This window comes from Hydractinia symbiolongicarpus, chromosome 12 (genome assembly GCF_029227915.1).
Source record: "Hydractinia symbiolongicarpus strain clone_291-10 chromosome 12, HSymV2.1, whole genome shotgun sequence".
NCBI lineage: Eukaryota > Metazoa > Cnidaria > Hydrozoa > Anthoathecata > Hydractiniidae > Hydractinia > Hydractinia symbiolongicarpus.
In genome coordinates, this window is record NC_079886.1 from 22,102,573 (window position 1) to 22,114,713 (window position 12,141).

The window sequence follows — 12,141 nt, forward strand, 5'->3', positions numbered from 1 at the left end:
ATGTTACCAAAAATCTATACAAAATATGTGCCTAGATAATAATTGTGCTATATAGGCACCCAAAACATTGACTGTTTATCATGAACGAGGCGGGAATCGATATCAGCATGTGCGCGGCTTTCCTTGTCGTTGCTAGTTACTACCTTTATTGTGCCTTTGTTGTTGTGTTGCGATATGTTTAATATGTCCTAAGAAGTATGTTATAATGTGAGAGTCTTCTGCTAGCTACTGTATTAAGTACAACTCACGCTTTTTTATTGGTAAGTACAGTTCACGCTTTATTATTATAGCTCTAGCTATTTAGCTAGGTGGAGACAGGTTGCGCAAGCTTTTTTCTCGGATCCTGAATGGGATGAGGAAGCCACGAAAGCTAAATATTATACCACAAAGTGAATGTTATCCTTGGCTTATATATAGCAATTTTTAAAAAAGATCAATGTGTTCAAGGCTCCTACAATGGAATTTAAAATCTTAAAGTCTTTTAATGCAGATAGATATGCATATTTTACATGGCTAGCCTCACACATATCGAGGGATATATACCCTGTTTATTATTTCCAGGAGGGGCCATGGCTTAGATGGAGAGTCCTAGAATGTTTAATGCTCTTTTTGAGCTACGCAGACCCAATTAAGGCCTGCCCTGTACTAGACAACTCCCGGAAACATCCAACGGCCCACACAGTGTGCCATCTTCCCAATTTCCCTCACATGGCTTGAGTTAACCCGGGGCTATGGTAACATTCACTCGCCCATGTTGAATCGCCGCAAGAGGAATCGAACCCCGGTCTCCTGCACAGAGTACAAGCGCTATAACCACTAATCTATGGCACCACGTGGCTAGTGCACCAGTGCCGGTTCTTTAAGCTCAAAATCGCTTAAAGAACCGGTAAATTTAAATATGGCATGTGTGGAACGATATTTAAGAAATTGGAATGATATTTATTAACTGAATGATCTTAACAATGCAGTTTTTTTGCTAAATAATCAACGTGAATGTCGTATAACAGTCAGGGATAACCACAAATTAAGCTATCACACCAAATTAGGATAGTAGCTTAGTTAGGAGATTTTCTATAGACTAGTTAGGCGAGTATTTCCTATTTTATTTCGCGCCAATATAAGGTTTTCTGTACCAGCACAACTTTCTTATTTGTTCAACGAAGCTAAAACATGGCCAACTTAAAGGGATCCCAAGGTACTTTTACAAGTTGGACTCATCTGAAAGATTTGCTTGAGAAATGCTAAATGATATATTTACTTTTTGTTAAAACTTCATGTAACTCCAGATATAGCTTTTTTAATATTTATTTTTCTTATCGCTCGACCGCCAATTTGGTTATCTTCGACTTTTTTCATTATTTAAAACTTTCATTCCAGCTCCAGTCTTTTTTAGTGGCACGTTACGTATTATTTTGGTAGCGCTTAAATTATTACTGACTGCATAGCCAGAACATAGCTAAGCAATTAAATGAAAAATAAAATATGCATAGTTTTTATTTCAAAGGACTTTTTATTTGAGACGCAAGTTGTGCATGATTTTTATTTCAAAGGATTTTTATTTGAGACGCAAGTTGTGCATGATTTTTATTTCAAAGGATATTTATTTGAGACGCAGGTTGTGAAAGTTACTGATTATTCAACATGTCACACATTTGTGTATGGTTTTTATTTCAAAAGGATATATTTTGGAAGGCAAATAAAATATCAAGGTTTGACTAAGCCCATAAAAAGTTATGGAAAAAGTTGAAGAGGCAAGGGAGAGGGGGCTTATCACCTCTCCCCCTCCAGCTCGAATAGGATTAAGGGCGGTAACAACCTTTGTAATTTGATACAGCACTCAGCATTTGCCGAAGTAATTACCGACATATTTTCAAACCAAGTACCTTCGCGTTGGCAATTATTTGACATGGTAAAATTGCACATAAAAAGTCCCTAGGCATTTTGCGATTAGACGTGTAAAAAATAGCCAAAGAAATAACACTGGAAAGAAGTATTTGTTTTTCCAGAGCATAGTTAAGTTTAAAAATTTAGAAGCTGCCACAAGTATTCTAATAAGTGTGAATATAGTTATATATATATCGACGCTAAAAATGTCGAATTATGAGGGTTTGTCTAATCATGGAGGTGCAGAGCAGCGTTGACGAAGACAGGATACCTGTCTCTCTTTTCTGCTCTTGCGCTTTGATGTCTGTCCTGCTATTTCAGCGTGCTATCGCAAAAGGGAAAAATGATAAGTTTAGTTTACTAGACTACATTGATGTTTGCACTACATATTGAATATAGGGTGAAGGGTCTCTTTAAGAGACAAGAGAGGAGTTGAATGTCCTCCACCATACCTTAGTTTAAAGGGGCAATTGTGGAAGTCCCATGAAATGCCACATAGTGATGGTGTCACTTTTAAAAAAACACCCAGTCCGGTCTGTGAACATTTGGCGCTAGGAAGGGCATCCAGTTGTAAAACAATGCCAAAACTCTTTATTAATGGCCGTAAGAACAGTTGATCAGACAAACTGTGTAAACGGGGCTGGAACTCTAAGGAGTGAAGGTGTCACGCATGGTAGGACAGATGTCAGGTGTGAGCATCGTCAGACTGTCACCCAGCTATCACATCACAAGGTAGATAACACTAGGTTGAGGATGGCTAGTGTAAATATTGATACTCTGAGAGGTAGAGCAGGTGAAGTAATTGAAATGTTAGAGCGTAGATCTTTTGATATGTGTTATGTTCAGGAAGTCAGGTGGAGAGGAGCTTCAGTGAGATTTGTGGAAGGTAGGAGGGCAAGGTATAAGCTTTTTTGGATTGGTAATAGTGATGGATATGGAGGAATTGGCATATTCGTTGCAGAGAAGTGGGTAGGAATAGTAATAGATGTTATGCGTGTTAATAATCGTATTATAGGGATAAATTTTTTGATAGGTAGTAGGATTGGAGTCAGTGAGGAAAATAAAGATAAGTTTTATGACGAGTTAATAGCAGTCACATCAAATGAAAAATCAGAAGCAGAGAGAAACAGATTTGCAGCTGTGTTAAGAAGGGAAGACCAGCGCAATGAGGTATTCAAGATAGCAAAGCAAAGAAGACTAACAAGATGTTGTAGGTGAGAAGTGTATACGTAATGATGAAGGTGTTTTAGGTAGCACAGAGGAGGAGAAAAGGGTAGTTTGGAAGAATTATTATCAGAGGTTGCTTAACACTGAGTTTGATTGGGATGAGGATAATTTGTCTGATGATGATGTTGTAGAAGGCCCAGCTATGTAGGTCAAGACAGAATGGGTAGTGGAGGCTATTAGGAAATTGAAAATTGGCAAGGCTGCAGGAGTATCAGGTATTGTTGCAGAGATGGTAAAAACATCTGGATATATTGGAGTTAAGCTTATTACAAGTCTTGCTAATCAGATTATAAAGGATGGTGCTATTCCGAATGAGTGGCAGTCGAGTGTAATAGTGAATTGTTTCAAGGGCAAGGGTGATGCATTAGAAAGAGGTAACTATAGAGGTTTGAAGTTGGTTGATCAAGTAATGAAAGTTATTGAAAGAGTGATTGATAACTTACTTAGAGAAAGAATTGATATAGATAGATGCAATTTGGTTTTGTTCCAGGGCGTGGCACTACAGATTCAATATTTTTACTCACACAGCTTCAGGAAAAGTATTTAGGAAAGAGAAATAATCTCTATTTTGCCTTTGTAGATTTAGAGAAAGCTTTCGATAGAGTGCCACGTAAAGTTATTTGATGGGGTATGAGAAAATTAGGTGTGGATGAGTGGCTAGTTATGATGGTACAGTCTATGTACAGCAATGCTAGAAGTCGTGCAGGATTAACGATTTACTTAGTGATGAATTTAGTGTAAATGTTGGTGTAAATCAGGGTTCTTTACTTAGTCCTTTGTTGTTTGTTCTAGTCTTAGAAGCTCTATCGATGGAGTTCAGAACAGGTTGTCCATGGGAGTTATTGTATGCAGATGATTTGCTTCTCATAGCAGAGTCTATGGAAGAATTAGATGAAAAGTGTGAGAAGTGGAAGAAAGGACTAGAAGAGAAAGGGCTAAGGGTGAACACAGGAAAGTCTAAAGTCATGATTAGTAGCATTGCAGCCAAGTCTGACCTTGTAGTTGGAAAGTGGCCTTGTGGAGTTTGCAGGAAAGGAGTTGGTAGTACAGTACTGGAAAAAGGTTGTTTAACATTGCGCTTCGCGTATCGCGACGGTATATATTCTCGATCCGCGATAGACCTTTTTTTACTTTCAAATTGTATTGAGAGGGCTTCGCGATGCATCATTCTCGATATCATTCTCGAAGCTATCGAGGCCATTAACAATTCATAATAGAACTATTTTAAAAATAAGAGTGCATTCAACAATGATCGCGGATGTTTAAATATAATTATACTTCCTTTGTGTTATATTTTTTTAACTTATGCGTAACAATCTAGGGTATACAGCTAGCGTTAATCTTTCTTTTTTAGATCACATTTTAAAAATTTAAGAACTAAGAACAACGATAGAAAAGCTTCGTTAGATCGCATTTTAAAAATTTAAGAACGAAGAACGGCGATAAAAAAGTTTTTTTAGATCGCATTTTAAAAGCTTAAGAACGAAATGCGGCGATAGAAATGTGTTTTTAGATCGAATTTTAAAAGTTTTTATAAACGAAAAGCGACGATAGAAATGTGTTTTTAGATCAAATTTTAAAAGTTTAAGAACAAAATGCGGCGATAGAAATGCTTTTTTAGATCGAATTCTAAAAGTTTATAAACAAAAAGCGGCGATAGAAATATTTTTTTAAGATCGTATTTTAAAAGTTTATAAACGAAAAGCGGCGATAGAAATGTTTTTTTAGATCGAATTTTAAAAGTTTATAAACAAAAACGGCGATAGAAATGGTTTTTAAGATCGCATTTTAAAAGTTTAAGAATGAAAAGCAACGATAGAAATGTTTTTTAAGATGGCATTTAAAACGTTTATAAACGAAAAGCCGCGATAGAAATGCTTTCTTAGATCGCGTTTTAAAAGTTTAAGAGCAAAAAGCAGCGATGGAAATGCTGTTTTAGATCGCATTTTAAAAGTTTAAGAACGAAGAACAGCGATAGAAAAGCTTCGTTAAATCGCATTTAAAAAATTTAAGAACAAAGAACGGCAATAGAAAAGTTTTTTTAGATCGCATTTTCAAAGTTTAAGAACAAAAAGCAGCGTTAGAAAAAAAATACGTTGAAAAAGTAATGCGCTAGAATTACTTTAATAAATACGAAAGGTAAAAATTTTCTTATATTATACACCTATTTAAAATACAAAAAAGATAAAGCAGAGATGTGTTGGAAATAAAAAAACTTTCTCTCTATTCTCATTAAAAAAAAACTTTCTCTTTATTCTCATTATCACCTACCATCGCGACACATCAAGACGGATTTTCTTATTATTATAAATGTGGTACATCGCGTATCGAGGGAGTCCGTGCACGTTGCGCGCTCGATATGCTAAACAATCTTTTTCCGGTACTGTAACTCAATTCTCGGCAAGCATTGGCAGGCCATTCCTTGAGACGAGTGCGATCACACGCGCACTCGCCCACACACTTGTAAAAAAATTTATGAATGCTAATTATCTCACTCGTGAATTTTTTCTTTTTTTTAAATATTATAGAGCAATGAAAAAGGCTATTACTCTGATTACATAACATTCATTTCTTTGTGATTGATTTGTTTAAAAAGTATAGAGAACATTAAAGTCCCCTTAAAGGTCCCTTTCCTTCAAGCTGACACTCTTATGCTCGGCTGGTGCATTACACTGAGACTCAAACGAAAGACGGAAGACCATTTGGAACCATGCCACAAGTCAGTCCGACCTTCATTGTCACAGAGAATACTGCGAGAAGAGTGCGCACCCATGCAAGTTAAATATAACCAGAACATGGGAGAGGTTAGGTGTCCTGTACCTTAATACAGCTTTTGGACGAATGTTTTTGTGATGTAATACCAAAGAAAAAACATGTTGAATAAAGTTTAAAAAATCTTTTTTAAAGGGGAAAGAGAAATCAAAAATGTCTAGAAGTATATTTAATGCCAAAAAGATATAGCAAATCTGCCCACACATCATCGCGTTCAACGTTTTTTCAACCTTGCACTTGTGGTTAATACGTTTTACAAAATTCATTTCTATACAGCTTAAATAACATATAACATTGTGGTAAACAAAAAATAGTTAAGTGTGAATCACACTTGCAAATATTCACATCGCACTTGTAAATTTTGTTTACGAGTGCGATTTTTCGCACATCATAGCACTCGTAATTTTTTTAGTATTGGTGGAAGGTTAAGAGCTGACATTGGGTTTGTATACCCTGTCCAACCCATGCTAGCATGGAAAACGGACGTTAAGCCGAGAATGATGAATGATGATAAAATGATTTAAAACGAATCAGAAAAAATGAAACAATTTCTATATATTTAAAATGATTTCATTTAAAAAAATATTATTTTAAAATCTTTTCAGACTCTTGTGGAAAGTCATGTTAATTAAAAAATGAGGGGATATAAAACGATTTTTTTAAAACTATCTTGGAGACGATTTCTTAGTAAGCACACCTCACTTTCATTTGAACTGATAATTGATGTGATATGCTTCTAAGAGTTCATGGACTGTCCCCTGAGGACGACTCACAAACTCTGCATTTCATAGGTTTACCAATGGAACCTAATGTATTTGGTTTAAAGTCATTTTTTCTGAATCAAAAATGTTTATTTTCACCATGTTTTAAATTCTCTGCGGCCTGTTAAAGCAATTATGATTAATTTTGATGACAATAAAGTCTGTTCTCAGGCTGTAGCTCCTTTGGAATCTGATACAATACCAGAAATATCACTCTATGGTATAGTTTATTCTCCTCGGAACTTTCTGAGAGCAGTTTTCATTCCATCAAATAACCTGTTCTTTCTTTGTTTATTCAACAACTGTTAAATGTTGTAAATTCAAGTAGTTTAAATGCCAAGATAGAAGGTAATTTCATATGTTTTTTGCATTATTCGATTGTACCTTTTCTCACATTCCAAGACAGAAGTCTCAACTTTCTGGTTAGGTTCACATGTGTATCTATCAAATATGATATAACCTTAAAAATTTCAGTTAACTTGTCTATTTTAAAAATAATCAAGTTTCTCTACACCATTATCAGCTTTAATATTTTCCAGTTTCATTTTATTAAACACTGTCACTAACTCAACTTGGATCATCTTCAAGAAGGGATAAAACCACTGAAATTCTCTGTTTCTTCTTTTCTAAATCTGTATCAATGCACCAAGCACATAATAATCTTCACAAATTTTGTCATATGGTTTGTCTTTGTGATTAATAAAAACACATTTTCTCTACCACCAAAATTCAACATTATATATCACTCCTGATTCCTTTAATATTCCTGTTTTTTAAAATCTTAAGTTTCTTTTGAAGTTTCTTATAAAAAGTCTTCTTTTATTTTAAAAACATACTTTGAAATTCTGATATAAGGTAGTTTTAGTGTATGATTATGGGGACCAACAAGGTAATATGTGAGATAAACCAACAGTAGTATATAAAACATTTAAAGCGTTGTACAAGTGAAGTATTTAAAATAATAAAAAAAACTACTACTAAAAACTACAAACTACCACAGTATGTATAGAGGTTCATCAGATGATAAAACCAATTCACAAAAGACTGCTGACAGAATAGTTTAATTGTTATTCACATTACATAAAGTCATTGTGATTTTATTTTAGGATCAAGTAATGGCTAAAGGAATTGAGAACTTTGTATTAAAAGACTTAAGTTTTATCATTAGAAAGGTGAATATTTATCTATCATATTTCTTTAAAATGAATAGATAATTCTTTATGCATCATGAGAAAGGTTGTATAGTATAATGCACACTCTTTATGATGCATTGCTACAAAAATTCCTTCAAATTCCTAAAGTTGAGCTAATAGAAAACCTTTAAACTTTAATACCACCAACTTCTTTTTTGAGAGAACACAATAATTTACATTAAATTGATCATTATTGAAATCTCAATCTCAATCTAGTGGAAGCGATAAAAAATTATTTTGCTAAAAATTGCCTGGCTATCAATGACGTCTGATCCATCAAGATTTGCAGTAAAACAGACTGGCCACCACCCCTTAATAACTGGAAATAAAGTACTTTGAAAAGTTACAAAAATGGTAAAAACTTTTGGAAAACCTATGGTTTTTTTTTAATCAGTTTTTTAGGTCAGTCCAGGCCTGGATTTTTTTCAAACATATATAACTTTTGATAGGCTTGTCCAAACTAAATGAAACTTGGCACACTATTGTACACAATAAAAAAACCAAAATGGCAGCAACAAAAATTTTTTTGCTTAGGTCAGCACTTTTTCTGTGACATTGGAAACTTGAAATTTGTCCAAAATGATATGTATATATCATAAAAATCAAAATTCAATTACTTTAGTTCTAGAGTAAAATTTTACATTCTGTTTTAAGGGAGCAGGAAAGAGTTATTAATTAAGACATGTTTTGTGCTTTTACATTCTTTTTTGTTAAACTAGTCCACTCTCCTAAAAAAAGGCCCAAAATTGTGGGTAATTTGGTTAGTGGCCACTCTGTATCATAGTTTTCTTTTAGTATGAACATTGTGTAGAAGAGCCATGGGAAGCTATCAACCTGTCACATTTAGACAATGCGAACAATTGTTACATTGGTGGAAAAGGTACTGAAAACTATTACTAATATTTTTATATCAAATTGACATTTTGCTTGTATAATCTTTTTATGCAGATAAGTGAACTATCGTACACCTGTTCTAAGACAGTAACTCTAATGTTCTATCACAAAAGAAACATTCAACATTTTAATAAAAATCCTATATAGTATAATAATATAGTAGTAATACCAATGTTTTTAACTCTTTTTTTTAAAGATGTTACTTAGTTGTCATTTGCTTTAAGAAGAAGTACCATCAGCCCTTTAATGAGATATATAAAAGAACAAAATAAATTGAAAAAGGCTGCTTATTACTATTGTTGCATTTAAGTTTCAACCCTTTTGTTTAAACTTCATACGATTGCATTTTCAAGATTTTACAACAAAATATGGGTTTGTTTAATCTTTATACCTCATTTTTGATGATTTCATAACTAAATATGGTTTGGTAAAGTTCCATATGATCTTGTTTTGATAATTTCAAAATAAAATATGACGTTGTTTAGGTTCAGTACAATCGTATTTCATGGTTTTAGAGAAAGATATGGCGTTCTTTAAAGGAAAACTAACCATTAAGAACAAGTTGGCCTAAATTTTTTTTATAGTGTGATAAGAGTTATGGTGAGACTTGGTTCTCAAGATATCTAAGGTCAAAGTGGTTTTATCGCTGCGATGACAGTGTCGATAAGGACATTCTCATCGATAAATTACTAACTAGTGTGATGTAATTCCATGGGGAAGTAACAATTACACTCTGGATGACCGACGCAAGGAAATGCTGAAAGAATAAATTGTAATACGTCTCTTCTGATTGTCTGAGGTCGACTCCACATTATTCAGAAAGAAAACTTCTTAAGTGCAACAGTTTTTATATTTGCTCTCACAATCACCTTGTTTTTATGTTTGACTTACAATTTATCCCAACTATTTCTTCTCTTGTTTCGTCATACACATGAAATGCACTAAACAGCCCATTTTCAAATATTTCTTTTGTTTCTCTATATCAATTTTTTTAAGAAATATATGCTTATATATGTTTTTTTACTTTTCTTCTAAAACATTATTCCTCACATTATTAGCAGACTTAACATTAGGTTCATCTACCTATTGTATTGCTTGCCTTTATTTTTATAGACAATGAAGTAGATGACTGCAGTGACAGTGATGACAGTGTTGACAGTGATGACAGTGATAACACCGATGACAGTAATGGAGATAGTAAGGATGATGATGTTCAAGATGATGATGTTCAAGAAGATTCTTTTTTTGAGGTTAACAATTTTCTTAAGTTTGTTTTTGGCTATATTTGATACATATGCTTTATCATTTTCAAAGAAAGGTGAAAGGTGAAAGTAGAATTAGTTTTTTGGTAATCAGAAATAACTAGTTATTTTTAGACGTTTTTTCTGATAATGTGCAATATCAAATATAAACAATAATAGTATGGCATATGTAATTTTTTTATTTTATGCTGTTTGATTGTCCAGAAATTGTGCCTATACAGAATTCCATGCTTTTCTTGTAGAGTGAATGTGAAGACTTGGAAATTCAAGAGGAGAATCAGGAGAGCTTCCTTAGTTTTGATACACCTAATCAAAACAACAAAAGCATTACAAATTTATTGTCAAGTTTAAGTAATGAAAGTCACAATACTTCTAATATTAGAAAACGAAAGCGAAGTGCTCTTGTGAACGAAGTCATGCAAACAAGCCTTAAAAAACATTCAATGTCAGAATCCGACTCAATCAGTCATGAAAGTTTAACTGAATCTGATTCCGATGAATTTAGTTAGCAGTACATTAATTTCAAAAATAAAGAATATACACGTAACGTATATTGCCCGTGTTACATGATTGTATTCAAACAAACAGCTCTAGCAATAATCTGGCAACTCTGCTTGCTACATAACTTTATGATTTTGACTATAGGCTATTGCTTAAAACAACTTTGCAAACTAATGTGCATGGAGGTGGTTTTTGTGCAGGGTTGAACAATAAGGGAATCGGCTTAAATATCCTAATCACGTTTTTTACATCTCTTGATTGTTTATTCCAATAGTCCTTTTATGAATAAACTTGTCTCAGATGTAACTAGTGGCTGCTTCAAACATTGCCATGCATCTTGTTCTATTGTAAAACTAGGTAAAGTGAATTAACAAAGAGGCTCTGTGTAAGAGAGCACACATGACGATTAAAAATATTCTCCAGTCAGCATAGTTTCTTATAAATATAGGTTTCTTATGTATTTAATAAAATTAAGCTAACAATAGATGGAAATGTCTTACCTTCACCATGCAAATTTTTCTCATCAGTGAGTCCCCAGTGATGTTTAGCCTGTCTGTTTTATTTTGTAAATTACAAAAGTTTGAGTACCAGTGAAATTGGTAATTGGTAGATCCTAGACTTAAATGTAAGGATATCAGGTCATGGTTATGCAGTGTTGGCCAGCGAACATAGAAAGTTAGCGAGAAAAGTCAAGTCACATAATTTTGACATTCACGTAATACGGATGGTATACACTACATGATATTTAAATGCCCTAAAAAGTGTTAATAGAGCTTAATGCAATAAAAATCACAAGTAAACAAATAAAAGAAATGTCATGGGTAACGAGAGAACTTAGATTTTTATACAGTCACTTCCAAAAGAAAACAGTACAATGTAATGAATATATGATAATGTTCTAAATTATTTCATTTTGAAATCTTTACTTATCTTTAATGATTTTATTGTAATTATGTTTGTTAAGAATGTCAATTTTATATAAACTATTAACTGCATATGTTGGTTTTAGTTTAAAATATTTATTGTATTTATTGTCAAACAAGTTTAATCCTATCAATAAAAAATTTATATTTACTACCAATTTTTATTCTATCTTTCTGCTTCAAGTGGTAAAAAACTAGTAAATAATTTAGATACGTAAATGTAAGGTTAGTATTAACCTTTTTTGTACAAAATCAAATCATGTAAACTATGTTTTTCTATCTATATTACAATACCTGTATACATCTGTCTGTCACGCAAATTGGTTCCGCAAGTAGTGAGAGGCACGTAATGCGGTATAAATAGAACGGGCGAACTTGTGGATTATTCCATGGGCCACTGACTAGTTTTAAAAAAAGGGCAGCGTGGTAGCCGGATTTTTAAAAGATTAATTTTTTTGGCCTTAAAATGCTTAAAGTGCTTTTATTTAGTCATTAGAGTTAAAACTCAACAGGGAAAAGAACAAAGAATTGACAGAGATACTTTGAAGGTTATTTTTTTCAGCATCATTATTAAAAAAATTTGTTTTGCAGGACTTTTTTCTTAACCAATTTCCCAGATTTTTACAAACACTGGTCACTCCGAAAATTTTGAAAAACATTTGAATATTGTTAAATGTGATGTGTATATGTAAAAAGAACATTGTAATGCAAGAACAAAGATTTA

General features: G+C 33.1%; 1 protein-coding gene across 1 annotated transcript; it reads left to right on the forward strand.

Moving 5' to 3' along the window:
- Positions 1–79: 79 nt before the first annotated feature.
- LOC130622142 (dentin sialophosphoprotein-like) lies at positions 80–11,575 on the forward strand. Its single transcript, XM_057437558.1, has 5 exons — positions 80–260; positions 7,751–7,816; positions 8,633–8,717; positions 9,845–9,981; positions 10,236–11,575. Exons 2-5 carry the CDS (start codon positions 7,760–7,762, stop codon positions 10,500–10,502), a joined length of 546 nt encoding a protein of 181 aa, XP_057293541.1. The 5' UTR covers positions 80–260; positions 7,751–7,759; the 3' UTR covers positions 10,503–11,575.
- Positions 11,576–12,141: the final 566 nt, after the last annotated feature.

What these genes read in the sequence shown, in the direction of transcription:
- LOC130622142 (XM_057437558.1), top strand. Translation starts at nt 7,760, where the DNA reads ATGGCTAAAGGAATTGAGAACTTTGTATTAAAAGACTTAAGTTTTATC. An exon ending in TAAGTTTTATCATTAGAAAG is followed by an intron (nt 7,817 to 8,632) that starts GTGAATATTTAT and finishes GTTTTCTTTTAG; the next exon opens with TATGAACATTGTGTAGAAGA. An exon ending in TTGTTACATTGGTGGAAAAG is followed by an intron (nt 8,718 to 9,844) that starts GTACTGAAAACT and finishes TTATTTTTATAG; the next exon opens with ACAATGAAGTAGATGACTGC.